At 52.3% G+C, this 17,774-nt stretch overlaps 1 protein-coding gene across 3 annotated transcripts in view; it reads left to right on the top strand.

The window, feature by feature from the left end:
- Positions 1 to 2,455: 2,455 nt before the first annotated feature.
- The window catches only part of CYRIB (CYFIP related Rac1 interactor B), a 148,154-nt gene continuing 132,835 nt past the window's right edge, over positions 2,456 to 17,774 (top strand). Inside the window, exon 1 of one of the 3 annotated variants that reach the window (XM_070802438.1) lies at positions 2,456 to 2,663. In XM_070802438.1, the coding sequence (XP_070658539.1) occupies positions 2,474 to 2,663 (190 nt within the window). In that variant the 5' untranslated portion in view covers positions 2,456 to 2,473. Of the gene's footprint in view, positions 2,664 to 2,879; positions 2,902 to 17,774 lie in introns of those variants that run through there. The other 2 variants (XM_070802440.1, XM_070802441.1) reach the window with 2 other exon arrangements.

A 17,774-nucleotide genomic window follows, 5' to 3' on the forward strand; every position in this document is an offset into this window, starting at 1 on the left:
TCCTACGTTGAAACCTAACCCCTCATGTGATGGCATTGGGAGGTGGGGCCTTTGGGAGGTAATTAGGTCATGAGAACAGAACCTTCCTAAATAGGATTAGTGTCCTTATAAAAGAGACCTCAGAGAGCTCCCTCCCCTCTTCTGTCACGTGAGGACACGGTGATGAAGGCCGCCTATGAACCAGGCCCTCACGAGACACCAAATCTGCCAGCATCTTTATCTTGAACTTCCCAGCCTCTGAAACCCTGAGAAGTCTGTGGTTTTTGGTTACTACAGCCCAGACAGACAGACAGAGGCTTCTACCTGCCGTTGTCAAGGGTGATACTCCAGAGAAACAGAGCAGGTCACTGCAGCGTGAGTTGCCGGAGCTTTTCCCAGGCATTATCCCCAGGTTTCCATTTGCTTGAATTTGTCGTATCTCTCAGGACCTGGTTGAATGAGCCAAGGTCAAAGGCGAGAATCATCCTCTCAGCCTCCCTGTATCCAGTGACACATGCATATAAGTTGGATCTCTCATCTCAGGCATCTCTTTATTCAGTGGAGTGCAGGGGAAGTGTGATCCAGCGGCTCCCCAGGCCCTTAACTACTCTTCCCAGCTTCCAAATTGCTCCCCCACCCCTTGCCCTGCCCTGGCCACATTTACATTCTATGTTACAATCATGCTGAGCTTTTTGCAGTTCCCAAGTGTGCCGGAAAGTTCCTATCCCCATGCCTTTAACAATTCTTACGATGACAGCTACAATGGTGATAGCTTTGTTTTGGATCCTATTAATCTGCTAGGTTCATAGTATACATGTACTATGTCATTTAACCACTGCCCCCTCCCCAGCCCTAATGAAGTAGTTCTGGTCAATCCCATTTCACAGAGGAGCAAACTGAGGCTCAGAGTGGCTAAGTGCAGGCTTTGAGCCAAGTAATCTGGGTTCATGCCCAGCTCCACCACTATCCAATTAGTCTGACCTTGAGAAAATTCCCTCTCTCTCAGCTCCAGTATCTTGCAAACCACTGAGTGTGATGAACCTACCTCATGGGGCTGTTTTGAGAATTCGATGGGCACAGCCTTTGGCACCTGCTCAGCATTTCCAAAATGTTCAGCATAATTGATACCCACTTTGTAGGCAGCCAAGAAAGAAACGGAACTCAGCTCAGCTGTGTCTAAGTCCAAACCCTTCCCCTGCTGCTTCTCACTTTCATAGTTCAAGACCCAGGGTTCCACCCCTCCCCACACCACCCTCCAGCACCTCGGGCGAGGCATCTGTTCCCCTCTTGTAAGGATGAGAGTGCGGGTGCTCAGGCAGTCTTCCAGGGATTTCTAATGCCTCTCACAACTTCTAGGAAGGGATTTCTGATCTCCTCCTGCTGTCCTCTTTGGTTCCCTCCCTTCCAAGCCGGGTAAACATCCCTGCCCCTGTCTCCTCTATACACTGTCATGCTTTCCTGCAGATGCAAATTCACAGGGCCCTCCATCTCACCCCAGGACCAGGAGCCTCTAGGAAGTCCTGCTGAAATCCTAACATCTCAGCACAGCCCCCACACCCTCTCCGACCCAGATCCCGCACAGGGCTTTAGAAGGGGTGCCATAAATAAACACGTGATAATCAGGTAAGTCAGCTCTCACTATTACTATCTGGTGACTGGTCACATCCCCCTGCCTGCGGCACATCCAAGACAGCTCGGAGGTGGAAAAGACAGTGGAAGCTTTTGGAGTGATTCCTGGTGCCCTGCTAGAGGTCAGAGGAAAGAGACTTTAAAGAATATTGTCTGTATTCCTAGGAAATGTGGCTGAATTTCAAGACCGTGGATAGGGTTTGAGGGCTGGGGGAGCAGAGAAGCATTTCAATTTCCTAGGCATGTCCTGCTACGTGGAGAAAAATCACTCTATGCCATTACAGAGGAGGGAAAAGACAGGGTCTCTCATACTACCCAAAACTAGAATTTCAGTGAGGAGCATTTTGTCTAGGAATTTCTGTGCTATAAGTCCTTGGAGAGCCTCTTAGGAGAGCACCAGAGGCGCCCACTCTCTAGCCCCTGGCCCGTTTTATTTTTCTCCCTAGCACTTAGATATGCACCAGATACATCAGATATATATTGCCGGACACCCCCAAGGCAGGTATCTGCTTGGATTTCTAGCTGCACACAGTAGGCCCTCAGTGAATATGCCTTGTGGGCTGAATGAGTGTATTGAATGCACCAGCTTTCACTGCCCCAATGCCAGGTGGGCCGGGCAGGCCAGCATCCTTCCCCACGGACAGGTGAGGGGGTAACAGACCCTGGGCTAGGAACCAGGCTGGCCCGCAGGTCGGGGGCACTCAGGGTTCGAACGGGAGCCCTGCCGCACGGGCTGTGACCTTGGACCATCCCCGCGCCTCCCGGAGCAGGAGTTTCCACGTCTACGCCGCCGGGATAGCGCCGAGCGCCCCCCACCCCCGGCCCCCAGCGCCCCCCACGCGGCCGCTCGGCCGCCTGCCGCGACATGCCCAAGGTCACCCCGGGCCCCGGCCCGGACCCCCGCCCCCGCCGCCGGGTTTTGGGGTGGGGGCCGGCGCGGGGCGGTCCCGGGGCGCCGCGCGCGCTGACGCCCGGCCCAGCGATGCGGCGGGGACGGGGCGGCGTCGGCGGGCGTCCTCCTTTTGTGCGAGCGCCGGCGGCTCGGCTTCTCGAAGGTAAACGGCGTTTCCTCTTCCTCCTCGACGCGTCTCTTCCTTTTATAGTTATTTCTCGCCTGCCGCTCGCCGGGGCCGCCGCTGCTGCTGCTGCTGCTGCTGTGCCGGCGCGGCGGGGGCCGCTCGCAAACCTGCGGCGGTGACGTGAAACCCGCCAACCCGGAAACGGCGGCGGCGGCGCCCGAGGCTCCTGCGCGCCCGCGCCCGCGCTCCCCTCGCCGCTCGCCCGGGCCGCCAGGTACGTGCCCCGGGCTCCGCCGGCGCCGCCGCCCGGGCCGCCCGGCTGGTCCGCGCGCGCCCTGCGAGCCGACCTGCCCCCGGGGAGGGCGTGGGGTGCGGGGCGCGCGCGTGATGGTTGCGGGGAGGGGAAGGGATGCGATCCGGGCCGCGCCGGGCGTCCTGCGGTTAGGAGTAGGGGCGCCGCGAGGGTAGGGGGCTCGGCGCGGGGCGGGGACGGGGCTCCCGGAGGATGCGCCTCGGGTGGGCTGCGGAGGGCGGACGCGAGGGGCGCACGCCGCGGGGCCGCCGCCCGGGTCCACCCAGCTGCGGGGAGCGCGCGGCGGCGCCCGGAGGGAGGGGGTACCCGGGGTGACTGCTCCCCGGCGGACCCCTTCTGAGAGCCAGATGAGGGCGCAGGGTCTGACCCCGGGCGCCTTGCACCCCCTCTCCCAGCTAACTTCCACTGTGGGCTTGGAAGGCCAGTCTTTTAGAATTGAGGAACTGGAGGGGGTGAACAAAATCTCCATTGGCTTCAAGACTTCCTCCTGGGGTAACCACCCGCCCGTGTTTAAAGAGGGCTTTTTCTGTGCTCTTTATCTTTTAATCTTTTTTTTTTTTTTTTTTTATGGAAGTTAACGGGTGGATGCCCTTGCAGCCTACAGGGCTTTCCTGGGGCTGCGCACACACACCGTGGGTCTCGAACCTGTACGTCCTGTGTGGCGGGGAGGTGGGGGCAGGGTGGGTGGGGGGGCGGAAAGAGGAACCGAGGACTTCCCTTACTGGAGCCCAGGGGGGCGGGCTTTGATCCTCACCCTGCCGCAGAAATGGAGCTGGTGGGGGAGGGCTTGAGCGGGAAGGAGGCCCCGCCGGGGAGTGTCACGAGGACTTTGTACCTGGGTTTAATTCCTTGCTTGGCTACTTGCTAGCTGTGTGACCTTGGGCAAGTCGCTTGCCCTCTCTGAGTCTTAGGCGCCTGTCTCTAAAACGGGTTGCTCTGAGTTGGGCCTCCAGCAAGTGAGCGTGAGTTTCTTGGCCCGGCGAGGGCGCAGGGATGGGAAGTGTCATTGTCAGTCCCCTTTCATTTTTGCATCCCCACCGCCTGGAAAGGGGGCCTGGGGCACATAGATATCCGTGCAGGGAATAGGTGGATGTGAATTTTGAGGAGTGAGTGAGTGGCCAGGTGTGGTTCCACGTTTTGGCCTCCTTGCCCCGTAACAGCCTCTCCACAGTTTCCAGAGAGCCACGTTTTGCCACCTGGGATATTTGTAATCCACCCCCTACCCAAGAAGGATTATCCTGTGAAAATATTGACTCCTTATGAAAAGGAACTTAAACTCTGAGCCTCTCCTCTTCTTGGAAGATTGCATTTGGTGGAAATGAAAAGGAATCATCATTTTGATTGCCACTGCCAGATGACTGGCTGGGGCGGGCTGCCAGTGCTGACAGCTGGGCTGACTTCCCAGGCCTGGGGGTTCCTGTAAACGTGGTGGGTTTTCTTCTAGGTGGGGCATGCAGAAGTGGTCAGCTGGCCTGAGTTTTCTTGGCGAGGCAGGTTGTAATTTACATTATCTGGATGCTTGCTAAACTTTAGGCATGGGGAGGGGCAAAGCATGTGTGCTGAAGGAGGCTAGGTTGTTCTTATACAGGAGTACTTGGAAGTGGCCTTCAGATAAAGATTCAGGATGTGTTTCTGCATGTCCTTTGGGAGATTTTCAGATAATTTTGCTTTCTCTGACAGCCATTCCTTCTCTTCATTTCTCAGTTCCCACAGGCCTGTGTGCATCTCTCTTAGGATCCTTAGCTATGCTTTTTTTTTTTCTTTTTCCCAACTTCTGGAGGGTAGGAGATGAACTCGAGTGCGGCTGTTATTTTAAGAGGCAAGAGCAGGCACCTCTGTGCAGTGGCCAGCTGCAGTTTAAGCTCACACAGGTTCATTTTGAAGAAGTAGAGTGGCCACAGTTACCTATGAAGTAGAGATTTTATTTTCATCTTACGACTCAGAAAAAGTATAGGACTTGGCCCGAGACCCTCAGCCAATGAGGCCACAGATTCAAGGTCATCACTCCGGTCTTCCATTCGCTGAGCTCCCCCTCTCTTTCCCGTGGACCGTGCTCCCACCTGAAGGGCCTTTGTGGTTCCCCTGGTGCCTGGCAGGCTGTCTGGCATATGCTGGTGTCCAGTATTTTTTTGTTTTTGTTTTTGACAGAATGAACAAAAGAGTGATGGTTTCTCCTTCGCTCTTTGTGGAAGTTCAGTCTTTCTCCACCTTAAGGTCAACGCACTGGCCTGTAGGTGACCTTGACATTGTTCTTTGGCCGTTCCTCCCCAGTGCGTCTTGGTTCCCCATCATGGAATCCCAGTCTCTGTTCTTACTTCAGGACCTAGAGCCTGTGACAGGAGGGACTCCTGAAGAGACCACTGTCCTGTGACTTCAGCGGTCTGGGACTTGGCTGTCTCCAGCAAAACCATCTTGCAACGAGCATTGTGGAGACAGTGTTGTGTCAGTGAAAAATTCAGCTTTAAAACTGACCCACTTTAGCTTGGCGCTGGCTTGAAGCCTTGGACAAATCACAACCTTCTTGGAGCTTCCTTTTCCTCGTCTCTGCCCCATCTCATCTAGTTCACTGGCCTCCTAAACAGGATCCAGAGTCATAGCTCAGTGTCCCCTCTTACTGCCCCTGTGCACGTCACCACGTTTCTTCCCCGCTCAGTGCCTCAGTGTTCTCATTTGTAAAATGGGATGGTTTTGTAGTTGTGTGCATGAAGCTCTCGGCCCAGGCCCCCAGTAAATGGCCATCATTGTAAATAATTGTTATTATCAACAGCAGCAGTAATGATCCTTCACTAGAGAGAGCATAAGCATCTCAAAGGCTAGACCCATCTCTCTTCTTTAACTTGTATTGGAGCTTCTGGAGAGAAGGAAATTGAGGGAGGGGTGGGAGAAGGGTGGATTTTATTCTTTTTCTCCTCCTCTGGGGCACTTAGTAAAGACTCCTCTTTTTTATCCATCCCTGAGGGTAAAAAATTCTTTTGTTCTCTCTTTCTCATAAAGTGAGCTTTCCGTGTGTTTATGACTCTCATTTCATATCTTCTTATAACCTTTGCATCCACTCCTTCCAGATTTCATCTGAGACTCGATACCCCTGGATTCTCAATGGGCAAAGTTCTGTTGCACTGTGGAACTTTGGGAGTTAAGTCTTTGACAGTCTTGAAAGGGGTGATTGGCCTCACCAGGTTGAAAGGAAGATAGTAACTTTGTAATCAAGGATGCATGAGGTTAACTCCATTCTCTATTCTCTCTCATCCTTTTCTACTTCAAAGGCAGTGTGGGTTTGGGTTTGAAGGCCTCAGTGTCTTGCTGTCCATCCTGGTTCTGCTGCTTGCTAGCTCTGTGACCTTGGGCAAGATACTTCTTCTTTCTCTGGGCCTTCTTCATCTTTCAAATGAGGAATTATAATCGCCGCCTGGAAAGGTTGTTGTGGTGATCAATGCAGAAGTGCTCTGGGGAGTCTCCCAGCGCATAGTAGGTGTTCAGTATATATCAATTACTTTCCCACCGTCCCTGGGCTCTTTCTGTCTGGGCCCCAGTCCCATCGTCATGTCCCTCTGTTAACAGGGCTTCAGTTCCCACTGGGGATCAAGTCCTTGGCTTACAGCTTCTTCCTAGATTCAAGTCTTCATGCTTTCCCAAACCACTTGTTGGCTGGCCACAGGATGGTGTTTCCCCTGAATGAAGAGATCCTTGTACCAGAGCCGGTCAAGGAGAGTAAACTGAGGGCTCATTGAGTTGATGTTCTGTCCCATTGATTTTTCCTCCCTCCACCCCCAACTCCTTTTCAAAGGCTTACACGTTACCATCTGCCCCAGGGAAAGGAGACGTTGTGTTCATAAATTCATAAATAATCGAAGTCTCTGAGGAGGTTTGTTTATAGAAGTGACGCTGAGAATGATTTTTTTAATAAATATTTAGGATAATCTGAAGCCATTAGAGGAATCGCAGGGTTTATTAAAAATAAAACCTGAAAGTGTGTTTTGGAAGGATTCCTTTTCTTTTGAAGTTGAGTAAATGTCAAGAGTAGAAAATAAAGGAAGAACATTTTCTGAGCGTGGATGCAGGGCCCGCGAGGGGGCCAGTGGGTTGCTGGTCTGTTTGTCTCTGTGTTAAATATTGGCTGCCATGCAGTCATCTGCTTTTGGGAGTTGTGGGGGGAGGGGAGCCGGGGGGTAGCCTCATCCACAGAACTGAGGGAGGGGCTGCAACATTTTGAAGCCGCTGGGCTTCCTTGAGACTCAGGGGCCCAGTGGGTCACACCTGGCAGGAGTCACCCTGGGGGGCTGCACGTTTCAGATCCTGCTTGTGAGTCAGCTGCTGGCTTCTCGAAGGTGAAGCTGCTGGCTCCTAAGGTGAATGTCCTTTGGTAACTGTGTGTGTGCTTAGTCGCTCAGTCGTGTCCAGCTCTTTGTGATCTTATGGATTGTGGCCACCAGGCTCCTTTCTGTCTGTGAGATTTTCCAGGCAAGAATACTGGAGTGGATTTCCATTTCCTCCTCCAGGGGACCTTCTCGACCCAGGGATGGAACCTGGCTCTTCTGCATCGGCAGGCGGGTTCTTTATCCCTGGCCCCACCAGGGAAACCCTTGGTACATTTAGTGAGCTACATTTTAGGGATCCCTGTTAAGGCCCACAGGTCTGGAGGCATCTAGGTGGTGAAATCAAGGGCTGTGGGGAAGGGGCATGTCAGAGCTGGGGGGAACCTTGCAGCACGTCCCATACTGGAGTATATGAGTCCTCCAAATCCACTGAGGATTCCCTTGAAGAGTCAGATGGGCAGAGAGCCTGCATTTCTGACACTTCCCCACATGATGCTCAGCGTTGTGGACCATGCCTTGAGTAGGGAGAGCTTGGAGGTCCCTACCCTCTCATTCACTTGGGACCCAACCAACACTGAGAATGCGAATTGGAATGTGACCCTGGAGGCTGCCGGCAGCTGATGGCTTAGTTAGTGGAGGAAGCAGACGTGCCCCAAGTCATATGATAAGAAGACGGTGGGGACCTGAAGGTAGTGTGGAGAAGAGCCCTCCTTTTCCCACCCCGAGGTGCTCTGTGGCCCAGCAGGGAGTCGGGGAGGGAAGACAGGGAGGCAGGGTGAGTGTGGCAGCCTTCAAAGGTGATGCTGTTGGGAAGGACTGAGCGGGAACCGTGTGCTCAGAGTTGCGGGAACCGCGTGCTCAGAGTTGCAGGGGCCCCGTACTATTAATTAAACCAATGAGGGAACTGGGATCTGCAGGGGGAAGTGTCTTGCCCAAGAGGCAAACGCAGGACCGGAACCCAGGTCTCCTGGCTCCCGAGCATCTGCCCGTGAGTACCTTGGGGCTGCCTTAGTGCTGGGCTCTGAGGCCAAGGGGGGTGTTGGCTGGACATCCTTCCCAGGCATGGAAGATATCTCTGTTCCTGACCTTCCTTGGGCAGGGGAGCAAGCCCTTAAACCCACAGTGGAAAAGAAGATCCAACAAGGGAAAAGTGAAGGCTTTGAAGTCGCACAGCCTGGCAGAGACACGTGGCCTCCTCTCCCCTCCTCGGTGAGCATCCTCAGACCAGGATGGGGAGGAACAGTGCCACAGTCCTGCAGAGGAGGTGAGGATGGGAAGAGGCTAGGGCAGCAAGAGCAGAAAAGCTCCATCCTTGGCTCACTTGCTCAAGTAGTCTACTGGGATGGGCCCTGTCTGGCCACTTGGAGTTCTCTGGAATTTAAACCCAGCGCCCACTCAGCAAATACTGCTGGACTGTGGAGCTGAGGTGCCCTGGCCCTGCTGCGCAGTAGCTGTGTGACCTTGCTGAGCCAGAACCGCCTGGGACAGAGCTGGGCTGGTAACACCTCCTCTCAGGGTTGTTTGGAGGGCTAAATGATGATGTCTGGACAAGCTGCTAGCCTAGTGCCTGGTATCAATAGAAAGACTCCAAGAAGACACCCCCTCCCTGCAAGGACGTAGTCACAGCTGGGCAGGAACTGCTTTGTCCAGTGCTGATTTCAGGTCAGGACTGTAACCTTCTGGCGTATCCATGGGATATGGATTTGATAGGAGGGCAAGTATTTCTTTTTGTTTTGTTTAATCTTTTGGCTGTACCGTGCAGCATGTGGGATCTTATTCCCTGACCAGGGATTGAACCTTTGCCCCCTGCACTGGAAGCAAGGAGCCTTAGCCACTGGACTTGCCAGGGAAGTCCCAAGGGCAGGTACTTCTGTAAGATACTTTCAAACTGCTGTAGTGCCTTAATGCAAAACCGAGAGTTTGGCACCTCTGGGGTTGTCCTTTGAAAGGGGAAAGAGCCATGGACCTCGCGACCTGGTACCTCTTGGTTCACTCACGACTCCCTGAGTGTGGAGTCGTCTGCAAACTGCCTCACGTGCCCCGGCACCCCAGGGCCAGTTGTGCAGTTTGCTGTGGCTCTTCAGTGGGAGCCTGGCTGCCTCTGCCTGGCGTAGGGCCTGGCACCTCACAGGTGCTTAGGAATCAAGTCCCTTGTCTGGTCTCAGCCTCAGGGACTGCCATCTGCTGGGACTCAGGGAGGAGGAGCGAGCAGCCCAGCAGAGGTCTCCACTGCCAGCTTGTGTGCTGGCCTGGCCCCAGCTTTGCTCAAAACCAGAGGTGAAGTAAAATACAGAAGACAGCAAGGAAGTGAAACTTGGCCAATAACATCCTAAAATGTCTGCCCTGCTCCCCTGAACCCTAGTTCTGTGCACTTCCCTGAGCTCCGAGGGGCCCCAGGGACAACCAGCGGGTACCTGTAGATCCAGCAGGCCGTGAACCGAAGCGGAGAGGTATTTCATAGTCTTTTCCGAACATGCCTTCATAGCTATTGGGTGTTCAGTTCACTGTGGAGAAAGCAGATCCCTCCTGCTCTTCAACAGGGGTCACTAAGTGAGTACCTACTATGTGCTGGGCCCCGGGATGGGTCCATGGAGGGAATAAATGCTCTGTGTCCCCCGGCCACCCCACACAAGTCTGTAAGGGCCTGAGCAGCTTAAGAAGGCAGGGTTTGGATTGTTTCCTTGGGCTCATCAGAACCCAGCCCCTCCAAGCCCACCCTGTCCTTCAGGAATCGGAGAGGCTCTCTAGCTGGGTTTGGGGGTGGGCATCAGAGGACAGAGCAGTGGGGTGATTGCAGGGGCGGGGAGGGGAGCGCGGGAGGTGGGGAGCGAGACAGCGTCTCCGACACTTGGTGTGGCATTTATGGCCCAGGCAAGGACCTCCCGGGTGACAGGGCTCCCGTAAATTCACATGGGGGGGTTTGTGATTTTGGGCTTTTGGGGTCTTTTGGTCTCCCTTGTGATGACAACAGCTCTCCCTTATTGAGCATGGACAATGTATACTTTGCAGGTGGTGGTTCTTACCTTCACAGTAACTTTGCGAGTTAGGTCATATTATCTCCACCTTCTAGAGGAGGAAACAGAGAACACTTAGAGGTTAATCATAGGCAGAGCTGGAATTCAAAGCACTATCTCTGTCAGCTTCACTGTCACCTACTGTTGTTGTTTTTTAAAGTTTTATTTGTTTATTATTTTTGGCTGTGCTGGGTCTTCATTGCTGTGTGAGGGCTTTCTCTGGTTGCAGCGAGGGGGGCTGCCCCGTGTGCAGGCTTCTCATTGCGCTGGCTTCTCTGGTGGGGCACAGGCTCTAGGGCGAGCAGGCTTCAGTCGCTGTAGTGGATGGGCTCAGCAGTCACGGCACACGGCCTTAGTTGTTGCTCAGCGTGTGAAACCTTCCCGGAACTGGGATTGAACCTATGTCCCCTGCGTTGGCAGGGGGATTCTTAACCACTGGACCACCAGGGAAGTCCCCACCTACTGTTTCTTCTGAGTGTACCTCGAGCATAACGAAAGTCCTACAAAGGGAGTTGTCTTCTAGGGAGCAGGCTGCTGCGGCTGGATGCTGTTTGGTGTTGCTGGAAGACAGAGGTGGTTTTCTAAGGGAATGTCGCCTTGTTCTAGGCACCCTGCCAACCATCACTGGTGAGAGCTACCTTCTGTGAACTTGTCAGCCCAGGAAGTTGAGGATTTATAAATTGCTCTTACAATTATAGATTACTTGGGCTTATTTGAATAGTGAGATTTTTGGTAAATTTCAGTGTGAAATTGACTTGTGCTATTAACACACTTCTTGTTGCATTTGCTGTTGGGACGTGTGGCACATTCCTCTGTCCATATGCACCCCCCCACAAGACAAAGATCTGCGTGAAGGAAGTGTGCTGTGGGTTCAGGCTTTGGGGTAGATGGTCGAATAGGAAAGGAAAGCCCCGGTTTTGGAGCCTGGGTCATTGTAGACTTGAGACAATAAGGTGGGTACCAGATGAATTGCTTGCTCATGGTAGTCCCACACTCCCATCCATTTTCAGTGTGTGAATTTGCCAGAATAGTCTATGCCTGTGTTTCCTTTTCCCCAGTATTTCTTTTATCTAACTATAAATTGGGTATGTTTAAGCTTCCTGGGTGGGAGAATCAAGAGTCCACATTTTCTTTTTTTTTAAATTATTTATTTATTTATTTATGGCTGTTCTGGGTCTTTGTTGCTGTGTGTGGGCTTTCTCTAGTTGCAGCAAGTGAGAGCTGCTCTTAGATGCAGCGCCTGGGCTTCTTGCTGAGGTGGCTTCTGTTGTTGCAGAGCACAGGCTCTAGGCACGCGAGCTCAGTAGTTGTGGTACATGGCCTCAGTTGCCCCGAGGCATGTGGAATCTTCCCAGACGAGGGATCAAACCCGTCGCCTGCACTGGCAGTCGAATTCTTATCTACTGTACCGCCAGGGAAGTCCAGGAATCCACATTTTAAAACACACAGTCTCAGATAATTCTGATGCCTTGTCACCCAGTTAGAGGAACCCCCACGTAGCAGAATCTTTTGCCTGAATACCACCTGATTCTAACTGCTGGGGGTGGGGCAGTTGGTGTAAGATGGAAAGGACATTGGAGATCACCTAGTCCCATCCTTCTCGGGCTTTTTCAGGCCACCACCCATGCAGGAAAACAGAATTTGTAAGCCTGGGTTGGGCAGTGAAAGAGGAAGCATCTCTTGCCTGGAGGTGGCTGACCCCAGGGCCACCCGCCCCAAGTGCTGAGGAGGTCACTATCTCAACACAGCGTAACCTCATCTAGGAAGCTCTGATTCTCATCCAAGGTGGGAACTTGTTCAGACAGCCCGTGAAGGCCCAGAGAGATGATATGAGTTGCCCAGAGTCGCACAGGAACATGGAAGTCATCTGCACCACTCACTGAAAGAATGAGCCATCAGACCAGGGAGGTGAAAGCCCCACATGGCCAGCTCATGGCCCAACAAGGAGTTCTTGTGACCAGACAGCCTGTCCTTGGCAAGTGGCCACAGTGCAGAGCCACGGTGGCCTTCCCAGTGCTTACCAGCCTTGGAGGCCCAGTTTCCTGTTCTAACCCGAAACTGATTTTCTGCTAGTTCCTATCAGACAGACACACCCTTCAAGACTCAAAAGCACCAAAGGAGAAAAAAACATAAGAGTCACATCTCAGTCATGAAGTCCAGGAGTCAACCCAGCAGGCAGAACTCCGTGGTGAATTAGGAGACAGTCTCAGGAGAATTTGCCCCGAAGGATCGTTTGCACACTTGTGATTTTGTATATGTGATGCTGTGCAGTAACCCGTGTGTGTGAACATATCATGCAAACAGTAGTGTATAGTTGTACACAATGTATAATATCCCCAAAAATAAATACACATAAAGAGGCAAAGTACACTTTCATTCAAGTTTCTTAAAAAAAAAATGTGGCCCTTTGAGCATAGTTGGATATACGATTGAGTACAGTTGAATATGGCTAATTAAATGAACATGAGGTACACTTCCATTGTACCTTATGATAGATTGAGAACGTGTAGATGTCCTGACCCAGTGGCACTCCACGTATTACACGTATATGTTAATAATTAATTATTCTAGGGGTCTCGCCGGCTTGAGTGCTGTTAACTTTGGAGAGTTTTAGGGGGTCCAGCTGCACTGTGGGAGACCCAGTAGATGGGAAGGACACAACTTCTGGCCTAGTGGAGCCTAAATCAGTGTTTTGTTTTTTGTTACTGTGAGGCCTTTTCTCTGTTTGCAGTGAGCAGGGGGGTACTCTTCTACTTGCGGTGCATGGACTTCTAATTGCGGTGGCTTCTCTTGTTGCTGAGCACAGGCTCTAGGCACTCGGGCTCAGTAGTTGTGGCTTGTAGGCTTAGTTGCTTCACGGCATGTGGAATCTTCGCGGGGCAGGGATCAAACCTGTGTCCCCTGCATTGGCAGGTGAGTTCTTATCTACTGAGCCACCAGGGAAGCCCACGTCTGTGGTTGAGCACCCCATCCTGGAGTTGATCTGACAGGGTGTCCTGGGCCCTAGGGGGCTCCGACCTTCAGAGATGACCCCACCACCTTAAGGCCCTTCTCCCTCCCCCCAGTGGAACTCTCTCTTTCCCAAGTGGTGTTTCTCAAAGTTTCAGTGGTGAAATGCAGAGGAAGTGTAGAAAAGCGAATTTGCATATTTCTGACTTCACCCTTGCCCTCTCCCTCTCAGAAGTAAATGAGGACTAGTCGAGGGGTGTGACCTTTTGAATGTCCCGTCACCCTCTTCCCCCAGGGACCCTCCCCCCTTCCAGGATCATGGCTGGGGATGGGATTGAAAAATGCTTCTCTCCAGCTAAACTGATCTTCGTCTCAAGACCTCAGACATTTAAAACGCAAAGAAAAGGAACCTGATCTCTTGTTCCTGATCATATTAAGTGGGGCAGGAGGGAGGGTTTGATTCCACCTTCGAGCTTATTCTCCTGTGTGTTACGGGGTGCCACTCAATCAGAGCGGGGGTGGGGAGGTCAAATAGCACCTGAGATGCACCTGCTGACGTGCAGAGACTGGAATGTTCCTAAGAGCTCGTTCAGGAGAAAACCCAGTGGATGCCCTGTCACCCTGCCTGGATGTCTGGGAGCCGTGTCATCCTGCGAAGGCAGGTGTATCTTCTTGCTAGTGGCCAGCTGGGTCCTTCCTTTATCAACCTTTCTGGGCAATAATGGCAATTTATTTTTATTTTTTACATAATTTGATTTATTGGTTTGCTGAATCTTCGTCGCTGCGGGATTTTCTCTACTTGCGGCGATCGGGGGCTACTCTCTGGGTACAGTGCTTGGTCTTCTCAATACTGTGGCTTCTCTTGTTGTGGCTCACGGGCTTGGTTGCTCCACGGCATGTGGGATCTTCCCAGATCAGGGATTGAACCCATGTACCCCGTATTGGCAGGCGGATTCTTTATCACTGAGCCACCAGGGAAGCCCAACAGCTATTTGTTGAGTGTCCAGAAAAGCCCTTGTTTTTTCCACTCCCTTCCTCCTCTCTTCTCCTGTTGGGCCCGGTACCTTCCAGAGGAAGCGAAAGGTGAATCAGGCAGTTGTACTGCTCTGTCCAGATGAAAGGAGCTCCTGCTGCTCGCTGAACCCTGAGCCGCAGAGCTGAGTCACGCTGGTTCCTCATCCTCGCCCTTTCGAGAGTCAGGACTAGAACAGAACAGCTAAAAAGCCGGTGGTGGGAGAGGTTTCTGCCTGGGCCTGTCATCTCATTTAATCCTTATCAGCCAGGAGATGTAGTTCAGCTTCTAACGGGTGGCCTATCGGGTGTTCAGTTCAGTTCAGTCACTCAGTCGTGTCCGACTCTTTGCGACCCCATGGACCGCAGCACGCCAGGCCTCCCTGTCCATCACCAACTCCCGGAGTCTATACAAACTGAAGTTTAGTAAAAGGTTTCATCCTTGGGCAAAGCTGAAGCTCATGGCCACACCAAGGTTTTCGTTCCCTGAGGGTGTGGGTGTCGTCTGCCGCCGAGAGGGCGGGAGGCACTGGGAACCCGCAGCTGGGCGCAGGGCTCTGCCTCTGCTGTGTGAGCAGCCCTGCCAGCTGCTTCACGCCACTTCCCTTCTCTGTGGCAGAGGTGTCATGGAGCATCCTTCTAGGAGGAGGAAGCCGGGAGTGGGACAGGCTGCCACCTCCCTGTGTCCCTCTCCTGAGGGCCACACTCTGGGGGTGCTGTCACCCTGTCCTCCCAGGAGGCCCTGGCTGCTCTCTGGACTGCGGGGAGGGGTCTGTCCTAGGTCTGCCCTGCTCTCCCGACCCATCTCCCTTTCCTGTCCACACCCCACGCCCCCCGCAAGCCTCCCAGCCTGGGTTGAGCCCTCCCTGGGAGAATAGTTGAGAGCTGACTGGAGGAACAGGCCTCTGTGAGTAGATGCACTGGGGAAAAAAGCCTCCGTCCAAGTTTGAGCCCAGCTGAGTGTTGTTGGCGCTGAATTAAAGATGAGCCTCCTGGCTCTCTGTTCTGCTTCGCATTGACCAAACACCGTGTCTTGAACCTTAAAAATAAAAAAAAAAACAAGGCAGGGAAAGAAGTCAGAAAGGGGCTGTTATGACAGAAAATAAAGGCTAAAGTCTAATAACAGTACCTTATAGCGGTGGAGTGCTTTGAGTTCATGTTGTGGCCGCTAAGCATCACCGAGCCCAAGAACTGGACCTTTTCCTCTTTGAGGTCTGCAGGTCAGGCTTCACTGTAGCCCTCAATCCAAGAGTGTTTGTAGAATGAGTGCATTTTTTTTTTCCCAGAGAATTGAAGCCCAGAGAGGTTGAGTGATTTGCCTGGGGCTGCACAGCTGGGAAAGGCCAAAGTTGGAACTCAGTCTTAGTCCTGGCTTTTCTTAAGCTCCAGTTGGTGGCCTCCTCACAGATGCGCTTCAGGCTAGCAGGGAATTCAGAAGTCAGAAGACACACCTAATGAATGAAAAGGGCATTTACTGAGGGCTCATCCATCCTTTAGGGCTTCCTAGGTGGCTTAGTGGTAAAGAATCCACCTGCCAGTTCAGGAGATGCAGAAGACTTGAGTTTGATCCCTGGGTCAGAAAGATCCCCTGAAGGAGGAAATGGCAACCCACCCCAGTATTCTTGCCTGGGAAATTCCATAGAGGAACTAGCAGGCTACAGTCCATGGAGTTGCAAAGAGTCAGACACGACTGAGTGTGTGCGCGCGCATGCACGCACGCACGCGCACACACACACACACACACATTTTGTTCCTTAAGCTGAGTGGTGGGCACAAGAGGTGGTTTTATTCTTTTTTTTTTTTTTAACATCTGAAATAATGCAGATTAAAGCTTTTAAAATAAAGTTTCAAGCCAGAGGTGATTTGAAGATGCTATCTTGGGAGGGTCTACAGCCAGTTGAGGGGAAGTTCCTCTTCTCTGTGCATCTAGCCATATAAGGACTGGGCTCGCACACTCAGGACATGCTGAACTGAACTGCCTGGACAGTCTGAGCCAGGCTTTGTAGACAAGGTGACAGTTTGAATTTTAAAGGCCACTGCTCGGAAAAGCATTTCAGACAAAGGGAACAGCATGTGCAAAAGGCAGCAGCACTCAAGGAGCTATAGGCAAAGGCGTGGATTGGCTCAGCTTAGGAGCCATCCTTCAGTGTGTTTTCCTCTTGATCATTTATACTCAGAGTGGCTCAGAATCCTGATGCTGGGAAAGATAGAAGGTAAGAGGAGAAGGGGGCAACAGAGAATGAGATGGGTGGATGGCATCACTGACTCAGTGGATGTGAGTTTTGAGCAAACTCCAGAAGATAGTGAAGGGCAGGGAAGCCTGGCAGGCTGCAGTTCATGAGGTCACAAAGTGTCAGATAGATTTAGCAACTAAACAATGAATTTATACTCAGAATGGCTGAGAATCCAGGTTGGTGTAGAGCTGATGGATGGACTCTGCTCTGGTATGGAAACCAAGTCAGTTTGCTAAGAGCACTTTGATATTTATCAGGACCTTAGCTTTAAGAGAGGTTGGTCCCAGCCCGAGGAGGTTTGCTTCAGCTTCAAATGCACGAAGTCGTTGATAAACGGAGACTCTGATAGAGGACCTGGACCAGCAGAGAGTAAATGCTGGTGAGAAAGATCATCTTTTATAGAAAAAGAGCCAAAGTTGCCATTGTCTGACACTAAGGACTCATCTGGGAAACTGCTGTGTGCCCTGGGGAAGGGGTGGAGGCAGAAGGGCCCATCTTTCTGTTTAGTAGCTTGGGGAATCATGTATTAATATATTCAAGATCGTTTTCTTTGAAAACATCTCAAAGCCAATGAAACTCCCTGGGGAGCCAGATTAAAGCAGTGATGGGGAATTTCATCAGCACTTAATCAAAGACATTGACTGTTTTCTGGGCCTCATCGGTGACTCTCCCATTGTTGACTTTAACTGTGGAAACGTGTTCATTAGCATTTTATTCGGGCTGGCCCAGGGTGTCAGCCTTATTGTGCCCACTTTGATCTCTGGGATGTCATCAACTTTCCAGGGGGATCCTTGGGCTCCTGGCCATCTCTGCCACTCATGTTCAAATTCAGGCCAGACTTGCACCCAGATTTCAGAGGAGAGGTCCTTCTCCACATCCCTGATTCCTGCCTGGGTTGAGGAGAACGGTTTGTGGGCAGCTGTCATTGGAAGGGACCTTAGCCAGTGTCTGGTGTCGTGGTTAGATGAGACTGAAGCCTCCAGATGACAGTGAACATTCTGATGGTCTCAGCTTCTGAGCTTCATTCAGTTCGGTTGCTCAGTTCTGTCCAACTCTTTGCGACCCCATAGACTGCAGCACGCCCGGCTTCCCTGTCCATCACTAACTCCCAGAACTTGCTCAAACTCATGTCCATTGAGGCAGTGATGCCATTCAACCATCTCATCCTCTGTTGTCCCCTTCTCCTGCCTTCAATCTTCTCAGCGTCAGGGTCTTTTCCAATGAGTCAACTCTTCGCATGAGGTGGCCAAAGTATTGGCGCTTCAGCTTCAGCATCCGTCCTTCCAATGAATATTCAGGACTGATTTCCTTTA

This window comes from Bos indicus, chromosome 14 (genome assembly GCF_029378745.1).
Source record: "Bos indicus isolate NIAB-ARS_2022 breed Sahiwal x Tharparkar chromosome 14, NIAB-ARS_B.indTharparkar_mat_pri_1.0, whole genome shotgun sequence".
Classification (NCBI taxonomy): domain Eukaryota; kingdom Metazoa; phylum Chordata; class Mammalia; order Artiodactyla; family Bovidae; genus Bos; species Bos indicus.